Source organism: Camelus dromedarius, chromosome 8, assembly GCF_036321535.1.
Source record: "Camelus dromedarius isolate mCamDro1 chromosome 8, mCamDro1.pat, whole genome shotgun sequence".
In the NCBI taxonomy this organism is placed as follows: Eukaryota; Metazoa; Chordata; class Mammalia; order Artiodactyla; family Camelidae; genus Camelus; species Camelus dromedarius.
The window spans coordinates 74,951,076-74,978,446 of record NC_087443.1 but is presented as its reverse complement, the minus strand read 5'-3'; the positions used below and the strand labels follow the sequence as shown (position 1 = coordinate 74,978,446).

Here is a 27,371-nt window from a genome sequence, read left to right as displayed (position 1 = left end):
GGACTGCTCTGTCCCTGACCCCCCTCTCCGGGCCACTGCAAGCTGATATGCTCTGGGTACCTTGAAAACCACCTCATTTTGATGGGAAAGGCTTCTGGGACCACTCCACAGAAAAGCCCCTCGCCCGCACAGCGCTCCATACGCTCTGCACACTAACCTATCATTGGTCTGGGTGGGCAAGGAACCACTTGTTCTGATCTGTCTGGAACTTTGCTGACAGCAGAGAGTGTGGAGAGAGAAACCCCAGCTCGGAGCTCCTGTCCTTCCTCAACCCCTCGGTCACCTGGGAGGGGCTGCGTGCACTGGAAGACGGAGGGCAGCTATGAACGGCGGCAGAGCCGTGGTGAGAGCAGCGGCTGCGGTGCACCCTGGGCTCCTCACTTGTCAGGAGCCGGGCTGACTCTTCTCTTCATTCGATGCTCCTAAGCCAGCACCCAGCAGCAAGGATGAGCATCCAGAAGTCCAAAATAGTCACCCATCCTGCTTGGAGCCAACCCCCTCCCACTGCCCTCACTGGGGCCTCCCTCTGCATTTGAATAAAATCCAAACTCCTGCCCCACATGCTCACTCCCTGCCCTCCTTGCTCCGGCCACAGTGGCCCCCGCAGCCCTGACGCCTCCCCGGCTCCCCCCTCACTCAGGGGCGCCTTGTCTGAGCCTGTGTGGGAAATGCCTCCTCTCCAGTACTTCATTTCCCTCCCCAGCAGTGGCCACTCCGTATCATTACATCAGATGTGTGTGTAGAGAACACACACTCCACGAGGGCAGAGCCCTGAGTCTCTTTCTTGTCCCCTGCTCCATCCCGGGCTCAGGACCGTGCCTGACTCACAGGACACCTCACATGCCATGCAACGAATGAATTGGCAAAGCCCAGAGGCGGATTCCTAATCTCCCTTCCCAGGACAGGCCAAGTCCCTTGTGCACTGAGGAAGCAGCAGAGCCAGGCCCACCCATACCCAGGGCTGTGCCCAAAACCCCATCTCCACGTGGGCCTCCTAAAAATGGACCTGGAAGGACGTAGCTCCCTTAAAAGTGGGGAAGATGTTGCTTTGGGCTCTTTTCCTCTAGATTCCTGATAGGTTGGCCTCCTCCTGTATCCCGATGTCAGGCACATTCTTGAGTGGAGGGGAGAGCACAGAACGGGGGCCACAGCCTGACATAAACATCTCCAGCCCGGACATGAACTGGCTCAAAAGTCCTCACTTGCGGTCCCAGGGCCTCTTTCCAAAATGAGGGCTTCTCTCACATGAATGCAGATCCCGACTGGCGGGGGGCTTGTCTAAACACAGATGGCTGTGCTCACCCCGTGAGGTCTGATTCAGTCTGTCTGGGGTCGGGGCTGAGGATCTGCATCTGTGACAAGCTCTCCAGTGACGCTGAGGCAGCTGGTCCAGGGACCACGCATGGAGGACCACAGGCCCAGAAGATGCTCGTCGTCCTCCAAACCTGCCTCTCAGAGCTCCCGCACCCAGAGCGGAGGTGAGGACCCGGGGGCCAGAGTCTGACAGCCCAGGTTCCAGTCCTGGGTTGGGTACTTCCCAGCTGTGTGACCTTGGGCAGAGCTTTGAGGCTCTGTGAGTGTCAGCCTCCTCACCTGAAATAGGGCATCATGGCATTTTGGGGAAGATTAAATATAAAGCCCTTCACACAGAGTAAGAACCCAGTATCAGGGACCCATTATCAGCAGCACCACTGCCTTCCCTGAACTGGTATGATGTCAAGTCACAGTGACCCACGAAGGGGGAGCTTTTTAACACATAGCAAGAACAGAACCACCAGCAATCTGCTTCCTACATCTAGACTCCTAAAAGAAAGGGCGTTTCAAAGTTTCACCAGTAACCAAATGCTTGTTTTCACTCTTTGAATTTTAGCCGCTTCCTTAGTTCTCAGCAAGCTGTACAATGCGCGTTCTGGGCTGGTTTGGGGCCATGTATACATTTCACTTGGCTCGGGAAAGGGGCCATTTATCAAACGGAGTCCATCTGATTTCCTGGATCTGAGACTCAGGCTGCCTCAGGCTTCCTTTCCTCCCCCCATAACCCTTGTAAAAACAGAATCTCCCAGACCCCGGGAGACTTAGGCGGTGAGAATGCTTCACACATCTTTTTGTAAATTACAAATGCTGGTAGGTTCTCCAAACCGAGGAAATCAGCCCCAAACCCAAGACACTCGAGATGCCAACAATAAAACAACGCCCCTGGAGATTTTCTGGCTTTTTCAGGCAAAACACTTATTGAACCATGTGGGGAACGCAGCCAACACACAAAAGCAAAAGTAACAGAAATAGAAGAACAAATAAACAAATAAGGGTTGCGATGGGCGGGTGTCAAATTAGGTGAAAAAAGCATTTACTTACCAGGCTTGCCTGTTTGTTTTGCAAGCAAAGGGCAAGAAGCAACAGAAAATGGAAGCAAAACAGATAATCAGGGCAGTTGTTAGGAAAGCAGAAAAAAAAAAAAAATCAATCGCAGCAACCTGGAATGCAGAAAGCACAGAAATCCCTTTTTGTTCTGAATTCTAAATAGCTGATATTTGAACTGAAGGAAACATATGCTCTTCTGTAACATGCGACGGGAATGCACAAGGATGCAGGACAGATGTCGCAGGGACACGGAGCATCTGTGAGGGGTACGCGGAAGTCAAGAGAGCCAGGCTGGAGCCAGGAGGGATGGGGGAGGTGGGGTGGAAACTGGTTTTCACTTTAAAATGCGATTACACTCACTCTGGACCCTGAACTGCCATGCTCTCTGGGTCTGAGTTTCCCCTTCCATGAGGAATGCTGGGTAGGTGAGTGGAAATGAGAAGGAAAATGCGGAGTCCAGATGAGACACATGGGTGTGTTTCTTGTCCAGAAAGAAGGAATCCCACCCACAGCTCCAGGGAGCCCCAGACACAAGGACCGTGAAATCGATGGTGGCCCTAACCGGTGACTTGCAATAGTGATTGATGGATGACACCCACAGACATGCCACCTCTTGAATGAGACAGCTCTGGCAAAGCGGGTGACGAAGAAGACAGTGAGTCATGGGGAGGGGGGCAAAGAACAGACCCACAGTTGGGCACCACTTCGAGTGACAGTGCTGCTTCCTGCCAGAGATGCTGGGGTGTCTCAGAGCCACCCGGAGAGTGCCCAAACACCCCCAAACAGGAAACTGCTCAAAGGGGGTGATTTCACAGTTCCTGAAAAGAGGGACCCTCAGGCCAAACGTGCCAGGTCTCTTAGTGGGGGGGGCAGGGAAAGGGGGGGATGTGGCCATAATCCCTGGGGTCAGGGTTCCACGTACCCCTCAGATTGTCTAGAACTGAAAATATTATTCTAACTCCTGTCTCCTGCATCGGAGTCGAATGATCTTTCTGTCACCAGGAGGACAGGCCACTTAGGTCAGCTAGAGAGTCTGATTCTATTTTCAAGAGGGAACGTCTGCTTCTGTCAAAACTGCCAGCTGAGCAATGAAATACGGAGGTTCTGGGCAGCCTGCTGTTGGGGGCAAAGGCGCACATCCTTTTCAACACTGGTCTAAACGTCACCACCAAGAGTAAAGATAAAAATGCATGACTCTGAGACACAGAAGGATGTTTCCAAACGAGCCACATGGGTCTGAGTGACGCTTTCACGTCCCAAGACTGCAGGAGGTTGAAAGGTTGCGCTCAGCCTGTCAAACTATCTGTATTGGAGGATATGAATCCTTCATCCTGATGACTTTCACCAGCAGTTTCAGTTCCAAGAGTTTTGTTTTTCATCTCACCCATATGTACGCATAAACTCTTACACCAATGGAACAAAGAGTCTTCATCTGATAGAAAGAACACACCGCGAGGCTTTTCCTCAGAAACACCCGACCGGCTTCCCCTGAATCTGGGAGAAGCAGCCTTTATTATCATAAACCAAAATGAAAGCTTTTTTGAATGGAAAGCACTGAACTGTCAGCATCTCCACTGTCCCCAAGGATGTTGTCATATTTATCTTGGGACAAAAGCTAGAGATGTGGTGAGACTCATAGCCACACGCTTCCGATGACGAGAACTGCTAACATAGCATCAGGCTTGGACATAGAAACTGCAGTCCACAGTGAGCTGGGTTTTTACTCCACGTGTCCTTAAGAATAAAAGATTTTTTTAAAAAACCTGGTATCATGGACGTAAGCAAATGCATGTATAGACAGATAAAAATTTCACACACAGCCCCTACCCAGAGTCGTAACGTTATTTTTGAATAGTGATCATTAGTGAAAACACTTGCGCTTGGAACTTCCGTGAGGTCTTTTCTCATTATTTTTATTTTTTTTAAAGACCCAAGCGTGTATCACTTGTAACTTGAGGCCTTCTTTTATTGTAGGCCAGAGTAACCTGAAGTACTGGCTGCCGGGATGCTGTATGAAGATGGGTTGTGAGGCAGTGTCCAACCTCAGCGAGAAAGAGTGTTGTGATCGGTTAACAGGGGGCGGGCAGCTGGACTGTCACATGTTCTATGATCCTTGTCCCTAGACCCTGCGTAAGGGAGGGCTGAAGGGGTATTTTTTCACTTGTGTCTAAACTAAACTAGGCTTTAGAGATTCGATCCTTACTCTCTCCCATGAGCAAAAAAGCCCCCAAATATCCTACGAATCAACCCAAATCTCTTTCCCCCGGAGGTGGGCAATCCTGGCTGGGTCAAATGGTGGCCATCAAGGTGATGGCCATGGCTTCCCATAGGCATGAATAATTCATGCTAACGGACCTCCTAGCAGGTGTTTCCAGGAGGTCCCCAGACTCATTGCCCTGAGCCAAAGTCATGTTCTGGGATGCTCTGGTCCCTCCCTGAAAGGCTTCATGATCCAAGAGGAGCTTGAGAGGAACACACTCTGAGCTGCTACCGTCAAAGCCCTCCCCGAATCTGGAAACCTCAGCCCCGCCAGTGGGGCCACTCACCTATCATCTGAGCGATGGTCTTCTCATACTCGGCCACTATTTTCCTGCAAGAGAAGTGAAGACAGGTTGGAACTATGACAACAGAATGGTTTTTAATTTCATGCAGGGGCCCACGTGCTGGTCACCAACCTGACCGTTGTCCAAGAGGACAAGTGGTATGTGTCACAGGTGGCTCACACTTCTAGAGTCACCTCCAATCTCAGCCCTCTCCTTGCACACCCAAATAGGTTCATTTTCCTGCCACAAGACTCTGAACACATCACTCCCTTGCACAAAACCTTCTACCTCTCCCCACTGCCCAATGAGAAAAAAAAAAAATAAGGCCAAACCCCCAGTCTGACGATCAAATGAAGCCTTCTGCTACCTGTGTCTGATTTTCCTCATTAATCTTACCTTCTTCCAGGCCATCTTGTGAACACAGTGGTTCAATGAGAACAAATGATTTCTTGTCTGCTCTGAGCTTTCTCACCTCTATGGCCTTGACCATGTTGTTCAATTCCCCTCTCTATTTCCACTTGTCACAGCCTATCTGTTTCTCAAGGTCCAATTCAAACGCTAGCTCCTCCAGGAAGCCTTCCCTGATTTATCCTTGGAGCTGCATAACACTTTGTCTAAATCTTATTCCAAAACATGTATCATAGTACTTGAATGGAAGTTCCTCAAGGCCAAGGAGCCACTTCTCAGTCACTTGTATCTTTCCAGGATCCCAGGGCTACAAGGTGGCAGAGCTGGGATTCAAACCCAGGCATCGAACTCTGGAGACTGATGCTCCACGGCCTCGAGGCGCGGTGATGTACCTCCATTTTACAGATGAGAAAAGCTAGGCATAGAGTTATGTAACAGGCTCAGAAGCAGTGCCTGACTTCCACTTGGTCTGGCTCCAGAGACTGACAGGGCTGACATCTGGGCCACCAAAAACTAGTGTAGCTGTGCCAGGTGGTGACACCTGAAATCCCACGGTCCCAGTTAGCAACCCGCACTCCCTGGAGCCCCCAGTGGTACAAAAGAAGCCAGAGACAGAACTTCCAGACTCCCTGTATGTCCTGCTTTCAACTTCAGTGCTGGTAAAAAACTAAAGCCACCCAGTTCCCTCTCCCACTCCCCGACCAAACAAACAAACAAAGATAAAAGAAAGAGATTTTAAAATAACACAATGACAGGGACTCAGTTTGAATGTGAAACAACATTAAGATTAACCCTGGAAGTGGTCACAAAAAGCATCAGCGGAAAGAAGGAACTAGCTGGAGAATTTTGGGGAAGATATTATTTGACCTAGAAAACAGGGAATAGGATTATTTAAATGATTTGTTTGTTACTTAAAATGGTAGCCAGGAACATAATTTTGATAATTAACTAGCAACTGCTACTGCAGTGAAGTGCACTATAAATGTACTAATTCTTCGACCAATTTTTTTAGAATGCATCCCATTCTCTTACTCCCAAACTTTGAGACTTAAAAAAATGAAGCCTACTGAGTATTTTTAGCACAGTGCCAGACTTTCTGTCTTGTTAAAATGATTGTACTCAAATCCACTTCTTTTCTTGTGTGAGCTGCAGAAAGACAGGTGTATGGAAATGAACTATGACCCCCACCCCATTCCCACCCGCCCTGCAGTTCTCAGACCTGGAAGCATCCAGAACCTGGACAGGACTAACCCAGGACAGTCAGAGCAGAGGTTTGAGCCAAAGCTGCTTTAAAAACGCCACTTGCAAGATAGCTTTTAAAGTCTCACTCCAGGGGTAAGTTCTAGTCTCAGAGATGGTTTCTTAGTTTCTAAGAAGATGATAAATTGAGAGAAAAAATAAAGGGGAAAAGGCACATTAAAAGTGAGAGGGGGAGAGGCAGGCCGCTGAGTAAGGTGGGAAGTTTGGGTTATGCAGTCAGAAAGGTGGAAGGATTCAAATTCCTGTTCTTGTAACTAGAAGCTCCAGGCCTCTGACAAGTCACCGAACCTCTCTGAGCCTTCCACGGTCAAGCAGGGCTGACCATCCTCTCTTGAGGGCTATGGGGTGAAACAGGCCGTGTGTCTCTAGCCAAAAGCACAGCGCTTGGCACATGGCGGGCAGTGAACGTGTGGGAGCCGTCATGTTTCTATTACAATATGCAGCAAATGAAAATCCATCATTCATTTGTGAAATTTGGGAGACAACCTAAAAGTTTATCCATTGAGACTGGTGACATTTTTATGTCAGAATCTTACAAGGACTGGCAAGCACCTGTTGAAAATAAGGTCAAGATGGCTACCAGTCTGTCCAACTTATGCTAAATTAAAAGAGAATGTAGGAGAACGTACGTTTCCAGGCTCTGCTTTTGCGATCAGAAATGGAAAATTCTTGGGAGGAGACAGAAACGGTGCATAGCAGTTACCTGAGGCGTGTGGGAGCAGAGGCTGAGTGGGAAGGTTTGGGTTTCATTGTACATATGATGGCACTATTTACCCATTCACAGGATATTTTAATAACGACAACACACAAAGAATACTTTTATGAACATGTAACTCTTGTGGAATAAAGGATGACTTCTAGAGTGGACACCGTTCATGGGCCACCCCAGCTCCAGGTGTCATCGTGCCACAGGTAGGCATCTCCCAGGTACCAGGGAGCCCACGCTCACAACTGACCTCATTTCCATCACTTCCCGCCTGCTTTCTTCATACTTCTCTTTCCACTCTGAGACCTCTCTCTCCTTCGTTAAGATCTAGTATCAGGGAGAAGAAGGAGTTAGCTCCAGTGAACTCAGACCTAAGCAATTCACAGACCAAGACAAGGAGACACTGAATAAATACAGAATTAAAACTTGCTACACCAAACAATAATTGTATTTAGAGAACTTCCCCGAGCCTGAGACAGAAATAAGTCAAACATCAGACTTCACAGTGCCCACAGACAGCGACAAAAAGGAGGGTGGTTTTTTGTTATAAATCAAACAAGACCATAAAGGCTCATTAAACAATAGTGTCCAAGAAGAGAAAAACCCACAGTCTGCCACCCGTCTTTGCCTGCAGGGATCAGAGGAGAAAGTCTGTGTTCAAAGATGCTGGCTTTGTGGGCCGTGGGTACACGTATTTATTTGCAAGTGGCAGAACCTGGAGCTTCTCCCAGGGCACCCAGAGCTGGCCTTGCCTTCTCCGAGCCACACACTACCTCTGCCCTGGTGATCTGGAGCGCGGAGTCCAGGTCAGGCTGCTGGAACAGAAGGCCTGCGGGCTTCTCCACCTCGGCGGTCCCGATGCGGGAGTACAAGGCTGTTTTGGAGATGGAGACATCTGTTGGGTGAGCAGCTTCTCTCTGTGAAACGGTTTTTAATTTTTAAAAAAGTTAACATCAATCATATGACAAAAAGTATTGCATTCATCTCTTACGAATGGGTCAGTTGTATGGTTTTGAAACAAAGAACATCAAAAGTATGAGAAAATGCTACGACTAATGAATGGGGAAATGCCGGGTACAATCTATGGAAATCTATCACTTTGCACCTGCACAGGCTGACAAAGGGGCTAATGGCAGAGGCCTCCCCAACTCCCAGCCCTTGGAGTCCAGCATGTCTGGGGCCCGTTTATCACGGCCATTTATCAGCCGCAGAGGCAGTTAGGCACAGCGCCTGAGAGCCGAGGTCATCTTCCAGCAGGCTCCACTTCCAAAAGAAAAGCCTGGCGGTGAACAATGTTGAATTCTACTCTACAGCTGCCTGGTTTTGAATAACCACAGATCTGATCGTTTCTGTGAGACTGTCCACATTTAATTTAGGGGGCTCCATTTGAAAGGATATGATTCATACAGAGCTTAAAGCCTACCGTGGTTGTCAACCAACGTCACCTTCAACAAGCTGGTTTCCGGATGCCAAAAGGTAAGAGTTACGTTGGAGTTATGGTGTCAATGGGAAAACTGAAAACCGGATCACTGACAGTATCCACGCTTGCTGGTTTGTTGCTAAGACCCTTGACAAACAGTGTGATTCCCTGCCCCGCACAACTGACATTGGTCGGTCACCAGCCCCCTGGGAGGGAGGAGAGGGCTGTCTTACTCTGCCCCCCTTCGCACAAAACGCTCAGACAGTTCCAACACACTTGAAATGCAGCGTTAGGAGCATCGCATCATGAACCAGCGCAGCGGGGTTGTCCATCTAGTTCTACTGCAGAAGAAACACCAAACCAATCACGCTCCCAGTCCTATTCATTAACCTCCCGGCCCGTCATGGTTGCCAAGGCAAACCTCCAGCCTGGTTCCTAAGAGTCCGAGTCGATGTGAAGTAACAGTGTTCTCACAGGCAGAGGGCAACTGCTTCTTCCTTGGAAATTTACAGGAAGAAATGGAGCAATGAACAGAACACCACAGCGTAGAAGAAAGGGAGAGACAGAGATCCGGGGAAAGAACGGATCTTGTAAATGGAAGCAGATGAGATTGAAGAACCAGCAGTAACTGGGAAGGGGGTGCACCCGAAGCTACTTGAGCAGCACCTCTCCCTTCAGTCACAGGAACAGGCACGCTCACACCACCGCAGCCTCAGAAAGAAGGAACTTGCGACAGCTTGGAAAACGCAGGTGGAAGTTTAATGGATAGGACTGGAGGTTCCCGAGTTAGGACCGGTTAGTTGTACACATGCACGACGAACTAAGTGGGTTAGGTTGTCCCAGAAGGGAGCATCTGCTGTGTGGGTTTCACTGCCCCTGCCTGGCCTTAGGTACCTGGGTTCTCTCTCAAGTGGGGCCGGAATAACTACTGTTGGTCAGAGGGGAACAGACCAGAACCTGGGGACACGCCCACCTGTCAAATGTGATCCCTTGATCTTTCAGCCTCAGGTCCTAAAGAAGCCTCCTTTACAGGACATTTGAGCAGAACACAGATAAACAGCCCGCAGAGGCAGGCGGGTGGACCTCTCAGAAGAAAGAGGGCCACCAGACCACTGGGCAGGGCCTCTCCCTTGTAGGACTGATCTCTGCTGTCTGAAATGTTCTCAAGGTTCTATCTGCCAAATGGGAAACTTCTCAGGAAATAACAGAAAATTATACCTAGACACCAAGACTCAGTATTTATTTTCACGGAGAAAGTTCAATGTCACAAAATTCTGAAGAGGATTTAAAAAAAAAAAACTGTTCCTATCACTTAAGTAAAATAATGTGTTCTTTGAAAAAAAATTAGAATAAAATTACAAAATGGAAAGAACATTAGATATCATCTAACTCATCCTGGTCCTTCTGATGATGAAACAACTGAGGATCTAAGATTTGGCAAAAAGGTTTCCCAGAATGAGATTCAATCCTGATCCAAAATAAACCAGCTCTCTGAACTGCAAGAGAAAATGAACTAACACTAACTTTATGATACTGAGCAGAAACTAAATACGACCAATACAGGAACCAGTGATCTTTTAAGCTGCCTAAAGTCCTTTGTAAAACAAGGAAGGGGATGAAATATAAACAAAATAATGAACTTTCTAAGTCAATGCAAATGGTTACTCCCAGATACAGTGATTCACTAGCTCCGGTCATCCTGGCCACCTGGTGTTTTCAATAAAGAAACACGATGACTTCAGAATCCATTTGAATTACTACCCTGAGTATCTGCATGTTAATGAAATTCAAGGTACACACTCGGGTTTTCCCTTACAACAAAGAACTGTTTTTAACTGAAATTAATAGGATTGTCTCTTGCTGACACTTCAAGATCAGACTTAGGTTAAGCTTTGTTTCCCTCCTATAATCTCCCACTTGCTACCTTAGAGGAGCCAAAACCCGCCAGAATCACAAATTAAAATGTGAAATGGCCATGACTCAGACAGCATGGGCCTTTGGGACCAAATTCCAACTTCTCAATCCACTCTCCCAAATCTTGGTCCCTGCGGAGTCTCCTGGGCACTGTCACCCAGGTCAGCCTGCCAACCTCATGCCCAGGGTCCTTCTGGCCTTGCAGCCAGGGGCTGGGGGTCTTGGCACTCATCCAGGCTCACAGTCCTCCTTGGGGCAACCCTGATGCCAAGCCTCAGAGGAAGCAGCCAGGTCAGGGAACCAAGCAGGATGGCTGTGCCCAGGAACCGGGTGGGAGAGCAGTGGGCGTGCAGGGGTGTGGGGTCCAGGAGTTGAGATCAGGTGAGGAGACCACAGTAAGCTGGGGCCAAGGTCATGGAGTGTGGACATGGCTTGGCTCCTGGGGAGTGTCAGAGCCACATGGGGCCAGGTCAGGCAGAGAGCAGCCCCACCAGGTGCCACCCCATCCAAATCTGACAACGGGAGGGTCTCAAGCTCAGGATGGCAAATATGAGGAAGGCCCCTGATGCTCGCCCTTATTCCATTCCCACAGAAGGCACCATCAGCACCAACTCCTTCCCACTGGGTCAAGACATGGCCTGAGTCCTCAACACAGGCTGCAGACGATGACCGCAAACTCCTGAAACTAGCAAATAAGCTGAAACCCACCGGCCAGCCCTTGGTCACCTCTTTTCAGGCTGTTCTTGTGGCTTTCAGGCATCCTGGGGTCAAATGTCAGGGAGTGGGTGGTTTCTGGACACAACATAAGAGGAGCCTCTGATGTCAGGCTACCCACCAACCACACAGGCTGCCCCAGACCTACTCCTCCCACTGATGCTGAAACAACTGGGCGTCTGCCTTAATAGGCTGGGAACCTGGAGCACTCAGACACGGAGGATGAACACCCTTTCCCTCCCAGGGGAGCCTTTTATCGGACTTCCTCTGGTCCTGAAGCTTGCCACTTGTGTGATCCTTGTTACTAAGTTACTCAGACACATCCTTCATTCTTTATATAAGGTCCCCCTCACCCAGCAAAGCCAACGGCTTTAGCCACCACAACCAGGATTTGTTATACACACAAATTAAATCAATCCCTGCGTCCCGCAGCCCTTGGAAAGCCAGACAGACGGGACGCTTAGGTTCCAGCCATCCTGGTTTAGTGGTTAATTCAGAGCTATGTACCACACAGCCAGAGACCTGGTCAGATCTACCCCCAGGAGGACACAGCCGCGTTCAGTTCTGCCAGAAGCATGTGGAGGGAAAGCAGTAAGGAGTCTGACACCCCAGGCCCTGCGGGGTTTCCCTCATTTCTAACATCTTCTGGCTAAAGAGGGAGGAAACCGCACTGCAGTCCCCGAAGGTTGCCTCCGCTGGCTCTCAGTTGACACGGAAATAAAACCGAAGCTGCTCGAAGGGGAGACCAGAAATCACCCCCATCATATTTCATGATGCTTTTCATCCCTCAGTATGAGTTGTTCTTTTTTTTTTTTTTTTTTTTTTCATTCCAAGTGATTTCATTTGGTGTTAGCAGCAGTTTAAGATCGTGCTGCCAAAAAGACCGGCCGTCACCTGCAGCTGAAATATACAGGCAGGAAAAAATAGCGAATTGGATACACAGCTGCTGTTTTCTTTCTGTACATCAGCGGTTTCCAAAGCACTGTGGGGCAATCAAGCATCTCACAGACAAGAAACCCACAGGAACCTAATTGGGTTCAGGTAAACGGATCACCCTAGGGCTGGCGGGCTACAGGGGCCAGCATCTGCCTTCCATGGGCCAAGGTCACTAGATAATATACTTCTCATAAGAGCCGTACAAGTTCCCATGGCAGAGATGAATGTTCCTCACACTTCATGAAGCTTCCACCCCCGTGGAATCTTTCTTTCAGCACGCCCCTCCGGAATACATAAGGAGGGAGCAGGGGCTGCCTCTCTGAACCACACTTAGCAGATTCACCTGACAGTATTTTCTAAATCAAAACCAGGACACATGGTCTGAGAATAGGCTGTAACTGATGGGACATCGACTACTGGCCCGCTCTGACGCGCTCTCGGAGGAAGGAGGCAGGGAAGCAGGAGTCCCCAACACTTTATACTCCATCTGAACTACTCAGAACGTGCTCGATTCTGCCCCAAACTTCTGGGTAGGAATAAACCATATTTTATAGAGGCCAAATTTCAAGCAATTCATTCTGTGTTTCAGCCACAACCCAAGGATATCAAGAAATAAATCTAAAAGGGAAAAATTCCTCACTGCTTACTGCTTTCTAAAAATCTCATTTTCATGGAAATTAAACTCAAGTTGATGGGTTGGCTACAAGAGCAGGGACATCAGTAATCTGTGTTTACGTTTGAGTCCCTGCCCTGGGCCCCATTCTCAGCCTGGACGCTCACAGGGTGACCACCTTCTCCACTGAGAGGTGTCTCTGGAAGGGGACCCCCGTTTGGCTCCAGGAAAACCACATGTGGGGGCCCTCGGGGCAGGAGCAGTAGATGAAATCTCGATCCTGTACCAAGGACGAGAGGTGGGAGGAAACACTGGTCCCTCCGCCAAGTGAGCTGTTACTTGAGACAGACGGACAACGGGCTCCCAGTTGGAAATTCGAGTGATAGTTCCCGGAAGGCCAGTCAATCAGTCAGGCCTTGGGCTGGCTCCAACGCTCTGCTTCCCCATCTGTAAAATGGGACCTAGACCTGCCAACTGAGGAGAGATGCTGGGAGCATCTCACCAGGTATCAGAGGCAAAGTGAAGGTCAGCCGCCAGCAGTTTCATTTACCCCACACCTACTGCGTGCCAGGCACGTCACCCACAGTCCTCACAGCCATCTGCAAAGTCACCACCATTAGCCTTATATCAGATTGAAAAACCAAGGCTCAGAGAAGCTCATCCACTGGTTCAAGGCCACAGGGCACACTGGGGACCAGTCCTGGGTCACTGGGCTGCCAGCTCGGGGCTGGGGAGGGAATGCGGCAGCTCCTCAGAGGCCAGGCGCACCTGCCAGCCCTGGGGGTGGCCTGAACCTCCCTGGACCACGTGCCGTGTTGTGCATCATCAGAAACTCATTCAAATTGTTAAGGAAAATTTCTCCAAACTGGGAAGCCAGGCAAAACAACTTCTGCAAGTCCTGTTACGGTCACACTCTGCTCTACAGCAGGGCTGGCAAACTTCGGAGCGTGGGCCAAATGGCCTGCTGCCCTTCTCTGCAAAAAGGGTTTTATTGGAGCCTGCCACACCCCTCATCCACTTACTGTCCACTGCTGCTTTGTCTGAGCCGCGGGGCCACAGCTGAGTAGCTGTTACAGGGATCAGACAGATGCCCACAAAGTCTAAAATACTGACCCTCTTCTCTTCCAGAAAAGGACTGCTTCTCTGTCATCCTTTTGACCCTGGCCTAAGGGTCATCGCACATCTCAGGAAGGTCTTGTTTTCACCTGTTTACTACTGACTAGGGTACAGGCTCACTGCAACTAGACATTAACTTGTAGAAAACAGCAAGGTCGCAAATTATTTTTAACCCATAGAGAAGCAAATGATTTCTGTATGTAAAAAAAGAACCTCAAAGGTAATGACTTATCTGTCCTGTTTAACTAGTATTAACCAGCTTTATACCTAACTTTGCAATCTTATTCTAGCTTCCTTACCCCACTGACCCATCCGTTTCTTGTCATTTTCCTCCATTCAACCAGTCTGACCATCCTGCTGGTGTCTTCATTACGGAGTGAAACAGGTTTTAGACACGTGCTCAGTGCATAATGATGCCCTAGTTATGCGTTCAGCTTTTTGAAAAACCAGACTTTGTCAGACACCTGCTTGGCCATGGTTAGCAAGGAAGCTTCTGGACCACACAACATTCTCAAGAGGCAGCACACGGCAGCGGCAAACCGGTACCTTGGTGTCCTGGCGGCTACGGGAAGCCAGGGTAATCTGCCTGGCCAGCTTCAGGGCTTCTATCCGCATGATGGCAAACTCTAGCTCCTCCTGCCGGAGGGGTGGCGAATGAGCAAACCGCAGGGGAAATGCATCGAGACAGGACGGAAATGTTCTCCACACCCAAGAAACGAATGTGCCACGTGAATGTGTCATGACAGGTACTTGGGAAAACACACGCTCTGGCTTTTTTTTTTCACAATGAACACCTCAGCAGAGCATGAAGTAAGTGTTTAATTTCCTTTTTGTTTTTTTTTTAATCACACTTTGGAATGTCTGTCGGGAAGTATTACACAGTCAAATATGAAATGATTTTTAAAATTGGATCAAAAGTTTTAGTGTACTCTTTCCTCGGATTTCTCTCCCTTCGTTCATTTAACGTAAAGTTGGCCAACACTTTCCACGAGTGGATTTGCGTTTCTCAAATGATTATTAACAATCGCTCTAGGTTTGCTCTGAACGTCCCAGTCTAGAGGATGTCAAATTAAGCTGTCAAATTTAAAGCACAGAGTATACTGATAATTGTTTTGGTTCCAGAAGCAAGACCTGCATCCAGATGTTATCTCCATGGGAGTCTGAGATAGTCTCGTATATATTAACAGCTTGGCTCGATGGTGATCTAATACCCTTGGTTTCATGAATAAATCACAGAAACGGCTTTTGGGGGCTATCAAAACTTCTGAAAAATGAGTGTGTGGGCCCAATTTCCAAATGGAAATACAAATGGTTTGTTTCATAGATAACGACACAATTTATATCATTTTGGAGTCTTGGGCAAAGAACACCACATCCATCGGTCTTGGAGGGGAAGCTGTTCCATTTGGAACATTCTCGGCAGCCCTTCATTAAATCCTGCCTCATTGCATTTGGAGTTCAGAGGTTCATTCTCTACTGAGGTTTTGACAGACTCCCAAAAGGTCACACGTGGGCTACAAACCTGAAGTTTCTGGGCAAATACTGGGGGGTTCTTTTCTGCTAAGTCGGGTTCCAGATAGTCAAGCGCACCACAGAGAGAGGCTGGATGAGCCAGCCTGCTGAGGAGGGCGTCAGCCGAGGCCAAGGAGCCCTCAGGAGCTGTCTGAAGGCCGGCGGAGGAGGACACAGAAGAGAAATAGAGGAGAGCAGAGTGACATCGGTTCCAAGCAAGGACCACACAGCTGTGTGCTGGACACTTCTGCCTTAAGGCTAAAGAGAGTATCTGTCAGGTGCCAACACTTTCCTTTTCATCTGGACTAACTCCCATGTGCTGACAATGGGCATCTTGGGATGGGCAGGCCCGACCCCCTCCCCAGAAGCACAGCCTTGGGTGCCCTCCCCACCCGCACCCCACCCTCACTCCATAACCAGTGGCTGGGAGGAAAGTTACCCTTTACCTATTGACTTGAAAATCTCAGTGGGAGGGAGACAAGTTAGGTGATGGGGTTTCCAAACATAACATAACTCATCAAGAAAACACCTTCCAGTGTACGGTTTTGGTAAAGGTCATTTTTTAAAGAACTAGAAAGATGATTTCAAACGCAATGTTTCCTGGTAGATCAGAAAGACTTCAAAACCAGAAGCCAACACTGTAGAAGTCGAATTGTGCGTGAGTCCTTCACACTACCGGTTTGAGATGGTCTGGGTCCTGTCCAGACTCCCTTTTTGCTCACTATTACAGTTCCAGTGTCCAACTGCCAGACACCCAGCAGGTGCCCAGTGAATACTTGATGTATGAGATAAATCAACATCTACTAATTTGGAACAACAAAGTAACACGCTAAATCAATGACCTCAAGCCTCTTAAGGATTGTTGGGAGAGAGGTAAAAAAATAAAAATAAAGTTCACCTAGAAGAATGGTCCATTTTAGATGTGTGGGGGTTGGGGGGTGAGGCCTCCAGCTCAGGTCTATTTGCTCTGAAGGCCCCACAGGGCTTGGGAAGGAAGAGGTAGAAGTCCACTGAGGCCTAGGAGAACTGACTGTTCTAAAGGAGAGTGGCCCTTGCTCTGCCACTCTCTGCCCTCCGCCGCAGAGGACGGAGAAGCCGGGTACAGGCTGATGACGGTGCCAGAAGTGGGAAATAAACCACCCTGGAGGCTAATGAAGCACTTGGGAGAGAAAGGCAAAATCATGCTGGGAGAACGGAGAGGCTTTCTCTCATCCTTATGGGGTGGGGCGTCCTGGGCTGGCTTCTGTGGCAGGGACAGGGTGGGGCCCCATGCCAGGTACCAGGCGAGGGTTGCTCTGAAGGACTGGCCTTTGTGGTGATGGCACCCGGCTGGCCCAGCCTCACCCGCAGTGATCTTGGGCCCCTCTCACCCCACTTACAATTTCAATCACTTCTGATGCGGTGCCCAAGGCCATGGCCTCCAGCTCTTTCTGGGAGGGTTTCTCTGGCACCTGTAAGTGTGGCTCCTGGTTGGGGGCCAGCCCTCGTGCAACGGGGTGCTGGATCTTGGCTCCGGCATTCACGAGGGCTTCAGTCTCCTCGAAACTTGACCTGAGGGAAGCAAAGGGCATCTTTATAGAGTCTGCGTTGGAAATCCCACTTAAATTAGCCAGGATTCCCCAACTAGCATACCAAGGGATCCTGGACTTCCAGGGTTATATCCCCAGAGGAAAATGGGCAGGACTTAGGGGGCCACGGGGTCTGTGGGCTAGACTGAGGGTGGTCCAGCCCCCACCAAGGGCCTGCTGACAAGGGATGGCCAGAAGCACAGATGCCACAGGCTAAGACACGAGCCCTGCAGTTAGGCAGATGCAGTCCCTCGCTTGCGCACCCAGGGAGAGTGACTGGTCCTGAAATTCAGCTTCCTCCTCTGTAACCCAGAGACAACACAGCTCTGTGAAGGTCCAGCGGGATGCTGCCTGCACCGAAAGCACCAGGCACAGTGCCCCTCACGAGGCACCACTCCTGCCTTCTAGTACATCATCACTGCTGTAATAACATCACCATCCACATTCTCACCGCCTCGCACAGATTCCAGATTGTGTGGGAAGCCAAAGCAAGAGCTTTCACTCCTACTCAGTGAAAGGGGCAGGGAGGAGAGGAAGGCAAGCTCCCAATCTTAGCGCGATACCCCACCCTCACCCAGCCCAGCACCACGCGGCTCAGAACAGCACTCTCACAGCTGCTTATACTCACATCCATGTTAATAACAAACGTTTATCAGGCACTTCATTTATCTCAGACCCTGTGACAAGTGCTTTCCTTACAGCATCTCAGTTTTATCCTCCCAGTGGCTTTCTGGATCAGTACCCCATCCCCATCACATCTGGGGGGAAGACTGAGAGCCTCAATTCATCTTCATAAAATCCCTACAGGATCAATTTCATTATCACTCTCTCTTTACACATAAGGAAACTGCAGCCCAGGAGGGACAAGTTAACTTACACCTGATCACACAACCAGGAGGGAGTGGGAACGGGATTCAGGCTCTGAATGCCTTGGTGTGCTGCCCACCACGGGACAAACTACAACATAAAGCCATGCGTGCTTTGGGAGACGACGGAAGGGGCTCACACATTCATTTGTTAAGGGATTTCACTTTAGTCCAAAGGGCAGCCAGTGACAAACCGGCTGCATTTGTGTCCGTGTGGACTGAGAGAGATGGAAACGTGGGCTGCCTGGGTGTGCGCAAATTAGGGTCAGGATAACAGTGCAGGTGCTCAGAGGCCTGGGGACCTCGGCCCTGGTGGGAAGCTCTCTCATCATGGATGTCCTACCCTGAACACGGTGTTGGGGACTCTGACATCCGGACGGGCGGAGACTTGACTGGGCTCTCCTGAGAAGTGTCGAACATAAGGTACAAAGCCTGCTTCTTGGGGGCGTCGTCGTCCTGCTGCAAGGATGAAAGTCACACGTCAGCTCGGCTATGGTGGCCTGAACACGCTAGAGACGAAACCAGAGCACCCTTCGATGGGGACAGGTAACTCGTCAGGGAAAAGCCTTCACTGCTCTCCAGCCACCCAGAAGAGAGGAGACAGCGGGGCTGGCTAGGAGAGGAGAGAGGACGGGAGGACAGGAGGGAAGAGAAAGTGGAGGGAGACTGTGCGACTGTGTGCAGTTGGGAACGTTTCCAGGGGAGAAGGCTCATGATGGCGTTGGTGTTTACTGGCCGTCTTCTCTGGATGGGCAACCATGCTGGGCACTGAGGATAAACGGGGTCGGCAAGGCCCCCATGCAGGCGCTGCGCACAGTCAAATGGGCGAGCATGGTGGCCCCGTGTGATGAGCGCCACCATCGAGGTCTGTGGATTCAAAGCCAATTGTAGTTTAGCAGCAGTAACCCCACCTCTACAAATGATGCAAAGAAAGGTAAAAGATCCAAGCAACGTGTCAGGGTTGCTCAGCGTCGCACAAGCCCTCTGGGCATCTCTGTGCCTCTGAGAGCATCGCTGGACAGCAGCACAGAGCAAGAGGTCACGTTCAGGACCAAATGCCCCAGCGGGTACACATTCCAAGCAGGGGAAGACAGCTGCTCATCATAACGACTCAAAATGAAAAAGGGGTGGGGGAAAGACACTGCCCAAAGAGACGATCCTCAGTTATATAAAGCAGTTAATTTGAAGAAAGCAAGTAATGGCATACCTTAAATTACAAACAACCACACTCCCTCCACCTTTTTAAAAGAAATCTCTGACTAGTTCTTTCTCAGTCTAAGGAAGCAATTCTGTAGAAATTACAGAATTGCATCCCATCATTTTCTCCCTGAAAATGCCATATAAGGTGGGTTGAGACAAACCGCAAACGCTCTCCCCACCCCTTCCCAGTTCCAGTTCACCAGATTGACAAAGCAGGGTGGGAAAGCAAGTCCCCTGCTGGCTAGAGGCAGAAGAACTTACAGGTAAGGAGGAACCAATTTTCTCCATATATTCGATTTCATAGGAGTTTCTGTAATCCAACTCTAGAAAAGAAACAAAAGGAGAGGTGAGTGCCAGAGGGAAAAAAAAATAAAAGATCTGGGCTGGGCATGGTGGGGCCTGGAACAAGGCTTTAAGTTTTTTGGGAAAACGTCCACTGACTGAGATTTCTTATATGGTCAAAAGGGGAGGGTCGATGCAGCTATTTTCAGACAACTGGTAAACCTCTTACCATAAAGGGGCTTCTGCCATTTACAAGTCTGAGAGCTTTCCAAGGGAATTAAATGTCATGACCAAGCATAGGCTGGACTGAGAACAGATCTGAGCATTTTGCACCAAGTTTTCAGATCAGAGGGTGTGTACACTTTGGGTGTTGGTTTTCCTGGTAAGTCTTATGTGCAATACTTGGAACCTTCCCCAGTCCTGAGTCGTCAGAAGCAAGGGAAGAACAGTGTTGTTATAAGAGAAGCTTTACAAATCGCCAGGAACATTGCCCCAAATTCTGCCAGTACCAACAGGCCCAAGCCAAATTTTCAGATGCAAAGACTATTAAAGTCCAATTCGGTGGAGAAATGACCCGTTTCAAATTGACTGGAGACTCTAGGCTGCAAAGAAAACTCCAGACACTCTCACTGGAGACTAGAAACCCCACTGCTTTCCTAAGGGGCCCTGGGCAGTTCCGGGTAGAGACCTGGCTCTGCCTCTTCACTGAAATCCCTGCCTGGTGAATGGATTCCGAGCACCTGCTATGTGCCTCAGACCGTGCTGGGCACAGCGGACACCCTGGTGAACAAGACAGAGGAAGTCCTAATCTGCGGCTACAAGACGACTCTCAACCACTCGAAAAGAAAATCAAGAGGTGACACATGACCTGCTCAGAGAGCAGCTGTTTAAGTGTCACTGGTAATCCCTAAAGCTGAATGCCTCAATTTTTTTACATTTAAAAAAATATATATATATACACTATAAATAGCAGTTCTGGCTTAAAGTCCCTCGTTCCTACAGATTCATAATCATATACATACTCAACTGAAGGAATCACTTTGAAAAAAATGATCCTTTTAATATGAGCTTTAAAATGAGATTTCTTTTCCCTCAAAGGGTTTCTCAAAACCTGCAAGTGTGTGTGACTGCAGCCACATGAACTCCAGCACTCAGACCCGTGGACGACTTTTCAGGAGTCTCCGAATCTCTGGGAGGAAGCAAATGCATCTTTCTGGCAGACGTGACCTGCTCACGGGAATGGAGACGGTTTTGCGGGTTAATGGCCAGAAAAGACCTCACGTGCCCTGAAGGCCCTGACTTGTGTGTCACTTGGAAAGAACAGAGACTAGAGCCGAACCACGTGCTGGGTGGAAGCTCAGTGTGTCTGCAACGGTCATGCGAACCTGAACCTGATCCCAGGTCTGCCTCAACTGAAGACCCAGAAGCATTCATTCATCAGGACTTACTATCTTGCAAAGGCAGGGAACAGTGGAGGGCAAGGTGACTTCTAGGGCCTCTTCCAGATCTGTCACTTTCCAAGTGTAGGATGCCAAGACTATCATTTCATTGTTTTACTAAAGACTAAGTTGAGAAGATAATAGTGAATCAGCTGCTTACTCCTCCAAGGTTTCACTACCACTGCCAAGGCATGATCTAACCCTCACTTATCTAACAGCAACCCCTACTTCCACCCCGACATGCCCCACGGTGGCACGGAGCACCCAGGATGCACCGAATAAGCTAGGGGCCACCATGGAGGTTTTCCGGGACCCGTGGCGGTTCAGTGCCGGTTCTGGTTACCAGCTTGCCTCAGTGACGTGTCCCGCCTGGAACCTGAGCTTGTTTCCTGGCAGCTGATCTGGGTGAGTTTCAGGTCACTGAGCTCACTTGTCTGCCTTCTTCCCTACCTGCCAAGAGGGTTTCAGATATTCTGAAAAAACATCTTAACTGAGTCTAGTTTTCAAAATCTCACTCATCTGCCTTAAATTCTAAGCTTCAGAGGGTAGGACTGGGGTGGGGAGCCATGTCCAACTTCAGCCCCATTTTTATACCACGCCACATGCAGCTGGCAGGCCAGCAAGGGCAGCACCAGTTACACCAAGCAGCACAGCGCCTTTACACCTGCCGGAGGCTGCTTGCTAAAGCACATGCTGCTCCGAGCTGAAGAGGCCCCAAGTTATTTTTAATGGGCCCTGTCATTTCTGAGCGCTGCTTTTGGTAATTATTTCACACCCGGGCAATGCACCATGAGAGGGCTGGACTGCTGTCTGCATCTGACTCTCATTGCCAGAGCTCTGTTAGAGGACTGAAAGGAGCCCGGGGCAGAAGCCAGAAGGATGCGATTGAGTCCAGATCGTCATTCCCAGGATCAGGGAAGCCAACTCACCAACCCCTCCAGGCCTGTCGACTTCACAATAAAATGGAGCTCAAAATTACATACATCTTGCAGGAGAAAATGAAATGATGTCAGACAAAAAGGCCCACTGCTGGTTATGCAAAGGTAAGGGATTGTGACCAGGTCTTATTGCTTATTGCTAATATTTCTGAAACATTTAACTTAAGTGATGAGAGGAAAAGAAAAGAGCCTTTTGGAAAGGGACAAGGACACTGCTCCGACTTCCTTGCGCGGCCCTTCTGTGCTATGACAGCAAAGGTGCCCACCGTCAAAGGACAGGTTATGCTCCCGAGAAGGACACACTCCCTGGATGCAGGAAGGAGTGGCTGATGTAACTGCAGGTTAAGGGAAAGGGGGAAACTGGGTGAGCAGCCAAGGGCCATCCAAACCAGTGAATCTAAATTAACTACTCCCTCAGGGTCTCAGATCAGAGCTAAGAGAGAGGTCTGGGAGACTCTGTTGACCAGTGGCTCCTGAACTTTTCATCCCTGGGGACCACATGGACTAGGTTTTCTCCTATGGCCCCATGTTTCAAAAGGCTAGTCCAGAAGAGGGCATTTGCTTAGCAAGCATTTGAAAAAAAAAGTTTACAATTGTCAATCTGAGGATTTAATCAGTGGGAGAAGATCAGCATCACCACAGCAAGTTGATGTAATTACGGCCACCAAACACGCAGTTTTAATCAGCTGAGCATCTATCTAAACTAGGTCCATTCGGGTTTTTCAAAATATTAAGATGCTCTGAATTTCTTGTGGATCCGGAAGTACCAGTCAGTTCAACACACTCATTCTACCCTTGAGGAAAGGAAGCCTGTACGATGCTCACGTAAAGAGCATAGTGGGAAAGAAGCCCCTTCGCATCCGGCAGACCTGGTCCTACACGGATTAGCCCCACAACACTCAGCCAGTCTTAACAGCTCAAAGCCTCTCACCCCTCGATCTTACGTGGGGAAGTGCAGAAATCCACTCTCCAGAGCTGGGAGGATGCAGTGAAATCAGGTATGTAAAAGGCCCGGCAGGGCTCAGAGTGGGGGCTCCACCAATGACAAGTGCCTCCATCTCGTCGTTACTTAGAGAATTCATACCGCGATGAGTACGTGTTCAAGAGGCAATTATTATTTCTAACCCAACATTTCACTGTCCTGTGATTCATGACTTCAGTGTAAGAAAGCCTAAATCATGGCTGTAGCCCCAGCCAGGTTCTTTCTGGGGAGCAGCACTTCAGCACCCCCAGATGCGTGTCTGGTGTGGCCGGACGTGACCTCATTAACAGGAAGGATGATCGGAGAACAGGGCTCTGCATCCAGTTTCTACATCCCCAAGGGACATAAGCCTTACGGCTGAGAAGGTGCAAAGCTTGGGGGAGCTCAGGACTGGGAGTTAGAGGATGCTGTGCCGGCTTTCAGCAGGCGCCTGAGGGTCAGGGTACAGCTGCTTTCAAGCCTCAGGCCGGTTCAAAATACAACCTGAGTTCAGAGCACACTGGGAGGCGGCAGCCGATGGCTCAGTTACCTGGCTTAGAAGTTTCTTTTCTGGCCTTTTGCTCCCTAGGGGCAGTGGTCTCCAAGACAGGGTGGGGGTCAAGCTAGCCACCAGGTTGCTTACCCTCCGTGGGTGAACTGAATTTGGTCTCATTTACGAAGGTGGACAGGTCCGAGGGCTGCGGGTAGTCCTGTTTGTCAGCCTCCAGATCCACCGTCATGCACGTCCACTTCTGGCTGGTGACCGCCAGCTTCTCCTCATCGGTTGCGTGGACCACCGCGGAGATCACCGGCGGTGTTTCTGGGGTAGCCGCGGGGGTAGGGTCCTACCAGGAGAACAGAAGCAATCTCTTCTCTCATCCAGTCTCTGTGCCCACCCACGGGTCTGGGCCCCACCAACCAGGACGGGTCCCTGTCAAATTCCCCTGCTCAAAACTGTCCCAAGGAAACAAATTCTTTCCTCTATGAATTTCTTTTTCTAATGGCTTGTTTCAGGGGGTGAGGACCATGGGTTTCCAAAAAATCAGTATTCTGTGTCTTGGAGACATTCCTGCTCATTCATTTTGAGACAAATAAGGAAACTTTTACTACTGTCACTTTTTTATCAAGGCAGCTGTGGTCTTATGCCCACACAGTGCTTTAGGGCCTGTATGTACATCAGTATTATCATATCGCCTGACAACCCTCACGCCTGTCCTGGGAGGTGGACAAAGGAGGTCTCATCTCCGTTTCTACAGAAAGTGTGCAGCTGAGCAGGGCACGGTGGGAGCCCAGAAAAGTTACAGCAGAGGTGGCACTGGACTCAAGACCCTCTCCTGGGGCTGGCACCTCTCTGCAGCCTTGCCTTGGCCAGGGCCTCACTGGCTTGAATGGGCAGGTTGGGAGGCTGGTTTGTTTTATGACCTTGGCTGGCCTGGCATACACACTGGAGGAGACCCTTCCTCGGTCTGTAAACAGGGCAGAAGAAATGGCATCTATCTGGTAGAGTAACTGGTAAGAGACAGACAAGGACTCATATGAAGAGCCCAAGCCCCACTTCTGTAGGGGATGGGGCTCCTTTGTCTCCCCACGGTGACTCTGGTTACCTAACCCAGTGCTCTGGACACATATTCAGATCTTTCTCACTGTATGTTCATTTATCTCAGCAGACTTCCTCAACTTCCTTATATATTCATTGTAAGTTCTCAGATTAACTGGCCAGGATGGACCAGCACGACACCCATCGAATCCAACTAACATTTTTCCTGAACATCTTCCTACTCCTGGGACATACTCTGAAGTTTCCTCAAGGGAAGGGATCAAAACAATGTCTTGCAAACACCGAGGGATCCATCACTCAGGAGGCAAGAAGAGGGCACTGGAAACATGGCTTTGATGAGCAGAAAAGCAAGCTCTGTTGACTCGTGGGTTATAGAAAAGACATCAGCCTTAACTCGCCGGGTAACCAATAAAATCATAAATATCAAGGGAACATTATACCTGAGAAGGTGGGTCAGAGAGAGGAGACCGCTTTGGCGACTTTTTCACCCTAAATGTGTCACTGGAAACAAAATGAAAATGTAAACAGAAGAGACAGAGGCACCGAACATTCCAGAGCCAACGGAGGCCCAGAGTATCTGACCCAGCCCACCCCACGCCACTCCATTCTGACTTTTTAATAGGTATGATTGTTGCCCCTGAGGGAACAACTCATCAGGCAGGAAATCTTGTAAGAGATGCCATTTTGGAGAGCTGACCCAGAAAATGAAGCTAAATTTACCCAGATGTTCTTATTTTAAAAAGCAAATTCTGGTGAGCAGATTAGTATACCTGGATTCACCCAGGAATGTCTGCACCAACTAAGGTGGGGGAGGGGATCTGAGTTCACGACACCAATTAACAGGATCCAATTTACAGAAGACCAATTCAGCGCAGCACTTAGACAACTGAAGGGGCCGTGCAGAAACAGGAAGGAAAGTTCTGGGCCTTCAGAGACAACTGGCAGATACCTTCCTACTTGCAGGAACTGAGCTTAAGGGATTCCCACACCTCTGAACTTTTGGGTAGGAGTCTGACTAAAGGCAGGGCCAGGGCTGAGATCATTTTTTTTTTTAATTTTGGTAGAATACACATAAAGTAAAATTTACCACTTTAAACACTTTTAAGTGTACAGTTCAGTAAAGTACATTCACGTTGTGCAACCAATCTCCAGAAACCTTTTTCAGGGATGGAATGATCTTTTAAACGTCTTCTCCTAACCAAGGTCAAGGACTCTTTTCTCCCTTTCTTTCTCCTTCATATGAATAACTGGGGGTGGAGGTGGGGGAGGAGAGGGGAGGATGCAGGCAAAGGAAACATCAGCTCAGACTCCTGAAGGAGTCAGAAGGAAGGGACTTTTCATCCAGATGGTTCCATTAAGTCTGCTGGGTGGTCAGGGGGTCATTTCCACAATCAGAATGGCAGCTCCTCCACCTGCAGACCAGCCCCTGCCCCCTGGTCTCAGGCCCCTCCGTGGTATAGTGCTGCCCCCAGCAAGCAAAGGCTTGTGCAGTGGGAGGGGGTCCCCTCACCTTAGACCCCTCTCCCCTCCCCTGCTCTAAATGTTGACTGGTTGGATAGAGCAATTTGGCACCAAGTTCCTCCTTGTGTTCTCTCGAATAAAACACTCCAACAATGGCATTCAGTCAGGAAAGAAATACTATAAATGGTTCTTTACAGCATTTATGGCATTTGCCATACGAACAGTGCAATCGCAGCTTGAAGCATATATTTATTCATGCATATAAATACACAACTGTGTGTTTTATAGTTGCTGAATGGCTCTAACATACTAAAGAAATCCCTTGGGCAGAAGAGAGCCTGAGAGACTCAACCCTATCCTGGGGCTGCTGGACATCTGGGACCAGATCAGCTTCCCTTGGAAGGATGGAGAGGCAGAGAAGATGCCAGTTCCTGGGCCCCTGGGAGCAGCCCACAAGATCTCTCCTGGCCAGGGAGGCAAAGCAGTAGACCTAGAGGTGGTCTACTGTTTGGAGCAGGGTGGCCCCAAGACGGCATGCTGGTACCCAGCCCAACCCCACTGACCCAGAGCGGCCTGGTGATGGCTCTCACAGCGTGTGCTCCACTTTGAGCCAACCCTGCATTCCAGGGGGCTCCCATACGTCTCAATTTGAAACAGTCCAAACGTCTCTGCTTGTGTAGCAAGAACAAGCAAAAGCAGTTGTGGCCCGTGGTTGGACTAGACGGTTATTTTAATGTGAAGCCACAATTCTTTGAGAGCAATCATCCACTAGCCCAATTCACAATGAAAGAATGAAATGAGATTTTTTAAAAAAATGTATGGGTTTCAGATGAAGACATTCAATACGTAAAGGGGGAAAAAAGTTCCACTGCTGACAAGCAGGCAGATGTTGGATAACCACGTTTTCACGGCCAAGCAGTCTCACTTAGGCCAGTCACGATGAAGCAGACAAATGGCCTGTGCGGCCAGGAAGCCCCATGCCCCGTCATCCCCAGGCCCGCCACAGAAATATGTACGCAGCAGTCACAAAAAGGAAATAAAAAGCGCTCAGAGGCAAAAACAAAGGCAGAAAAAAGCACGTTTGGCATGAGAGGCAGATTCCATTAAATTTACTTACAACAGAGAACATACAGACATCACATCTTCAACCATCCTAAGACAAGAAGACAAAGAAAAAGAGAGACAGACAGAAGGAACTGACAAAAAAGGTAAACCTGCGGACAACCGGTTATTAACAGGTTAGGGCTGCAAGCGCCATCCACTGTAGGTTCTGCTTGGGAGTGTGGGCAGCAGCCCAGCTTTCTGGAGAGGGCCTTCCTCTCTGGGCTCCAATTACCCCATAAACTGTTGGTGTTCAAAGAGCTTTGTCACCCAAGTGTAGGATCCCAAGTCACCTGCACTAGAGATGAGACCTGGAGATGTGTTGGCTTCCCCGACCTCGGTTAGTGCTGGTGATAGAACAGGACAGAACCAAGCTATCCATGGGGAAGGAGGAGGTAATGGACACAAGTTGGCTCTCTTTCCAAAAATGAGAGAAATGGCTTTGTGATTTGGGCATTTCAGACTTCTCCTGTTGGAGGCTTAACATCAAGCTT

At 49.3% G+C, this 27,371-nt stretch overlaps 1 protein-coding gene across 13 annotated transcripts in view; it reads right to left on the bottom strand.

Moving 5' to 3' along the window:
* Positions 1 to 27,371, bottom strand: part of TACC2 (transforming acidic coiled-coil containing protein 2) — a 196,703-nt gene that overhangs the window by 5,951 nt on the left and 163,381 nt on the right. For 3 of the 13 annotated variants that reach the window (XM_031461897.2, XM_031461899.2, XM_031461902.2), the window contains 11 exons: positions 26,894 to 26,929; positions 24,756 to 24,816; positions 23,401 to 23,602; positions 19,399 to 19,460; positions 18,281 to 18,396; positions 16,883 to 17,054; positions 15,514 to 15,654; positions 14,538 to 14,627; positions 8,052 to 8,195; positions 7,529 to 7,605; positions 4,908 to 4,951 (listed from right to left, as the gene is read on the bottom strand). In XM_031461897.2, coding sequence (XP_031317757.2) covers positions 4,908 to 4,951; positions 7,529 to 7,605; positions 8,052 to 8,195; positions 14,538 to 14,627; positions 15,514 to 15,654; positions 16,883 to 17,054; positions 18,281 to 18,396; positions 19,399 to 19,460; positions 23,401 to 23,602; positions 24,756 to 24,816; positions 26,894 to 26,929 — 1,145 coding nt within the window. The remainder of the gene's footprint in view (positions 1 to 4,907; positions 4,952 to 7,528; positions 7,606 to 8,051; positions 8,196 to 14,537; positions 14,628 to 15,513; positions 15,655 to 16,882; positions 17,055 to 18,280; positions 18,397 to 19,398; positions 19,461 to 23,400; positions 23,603 to 24,755; positions 24,817 to 26,893; positions 26,930 to 27,371) is intronic. The other 10 variants (XM_031461900.2, XM_031461911.2, XM_031461910.2 and 7 more) reach the window with 7 other exon arrangements.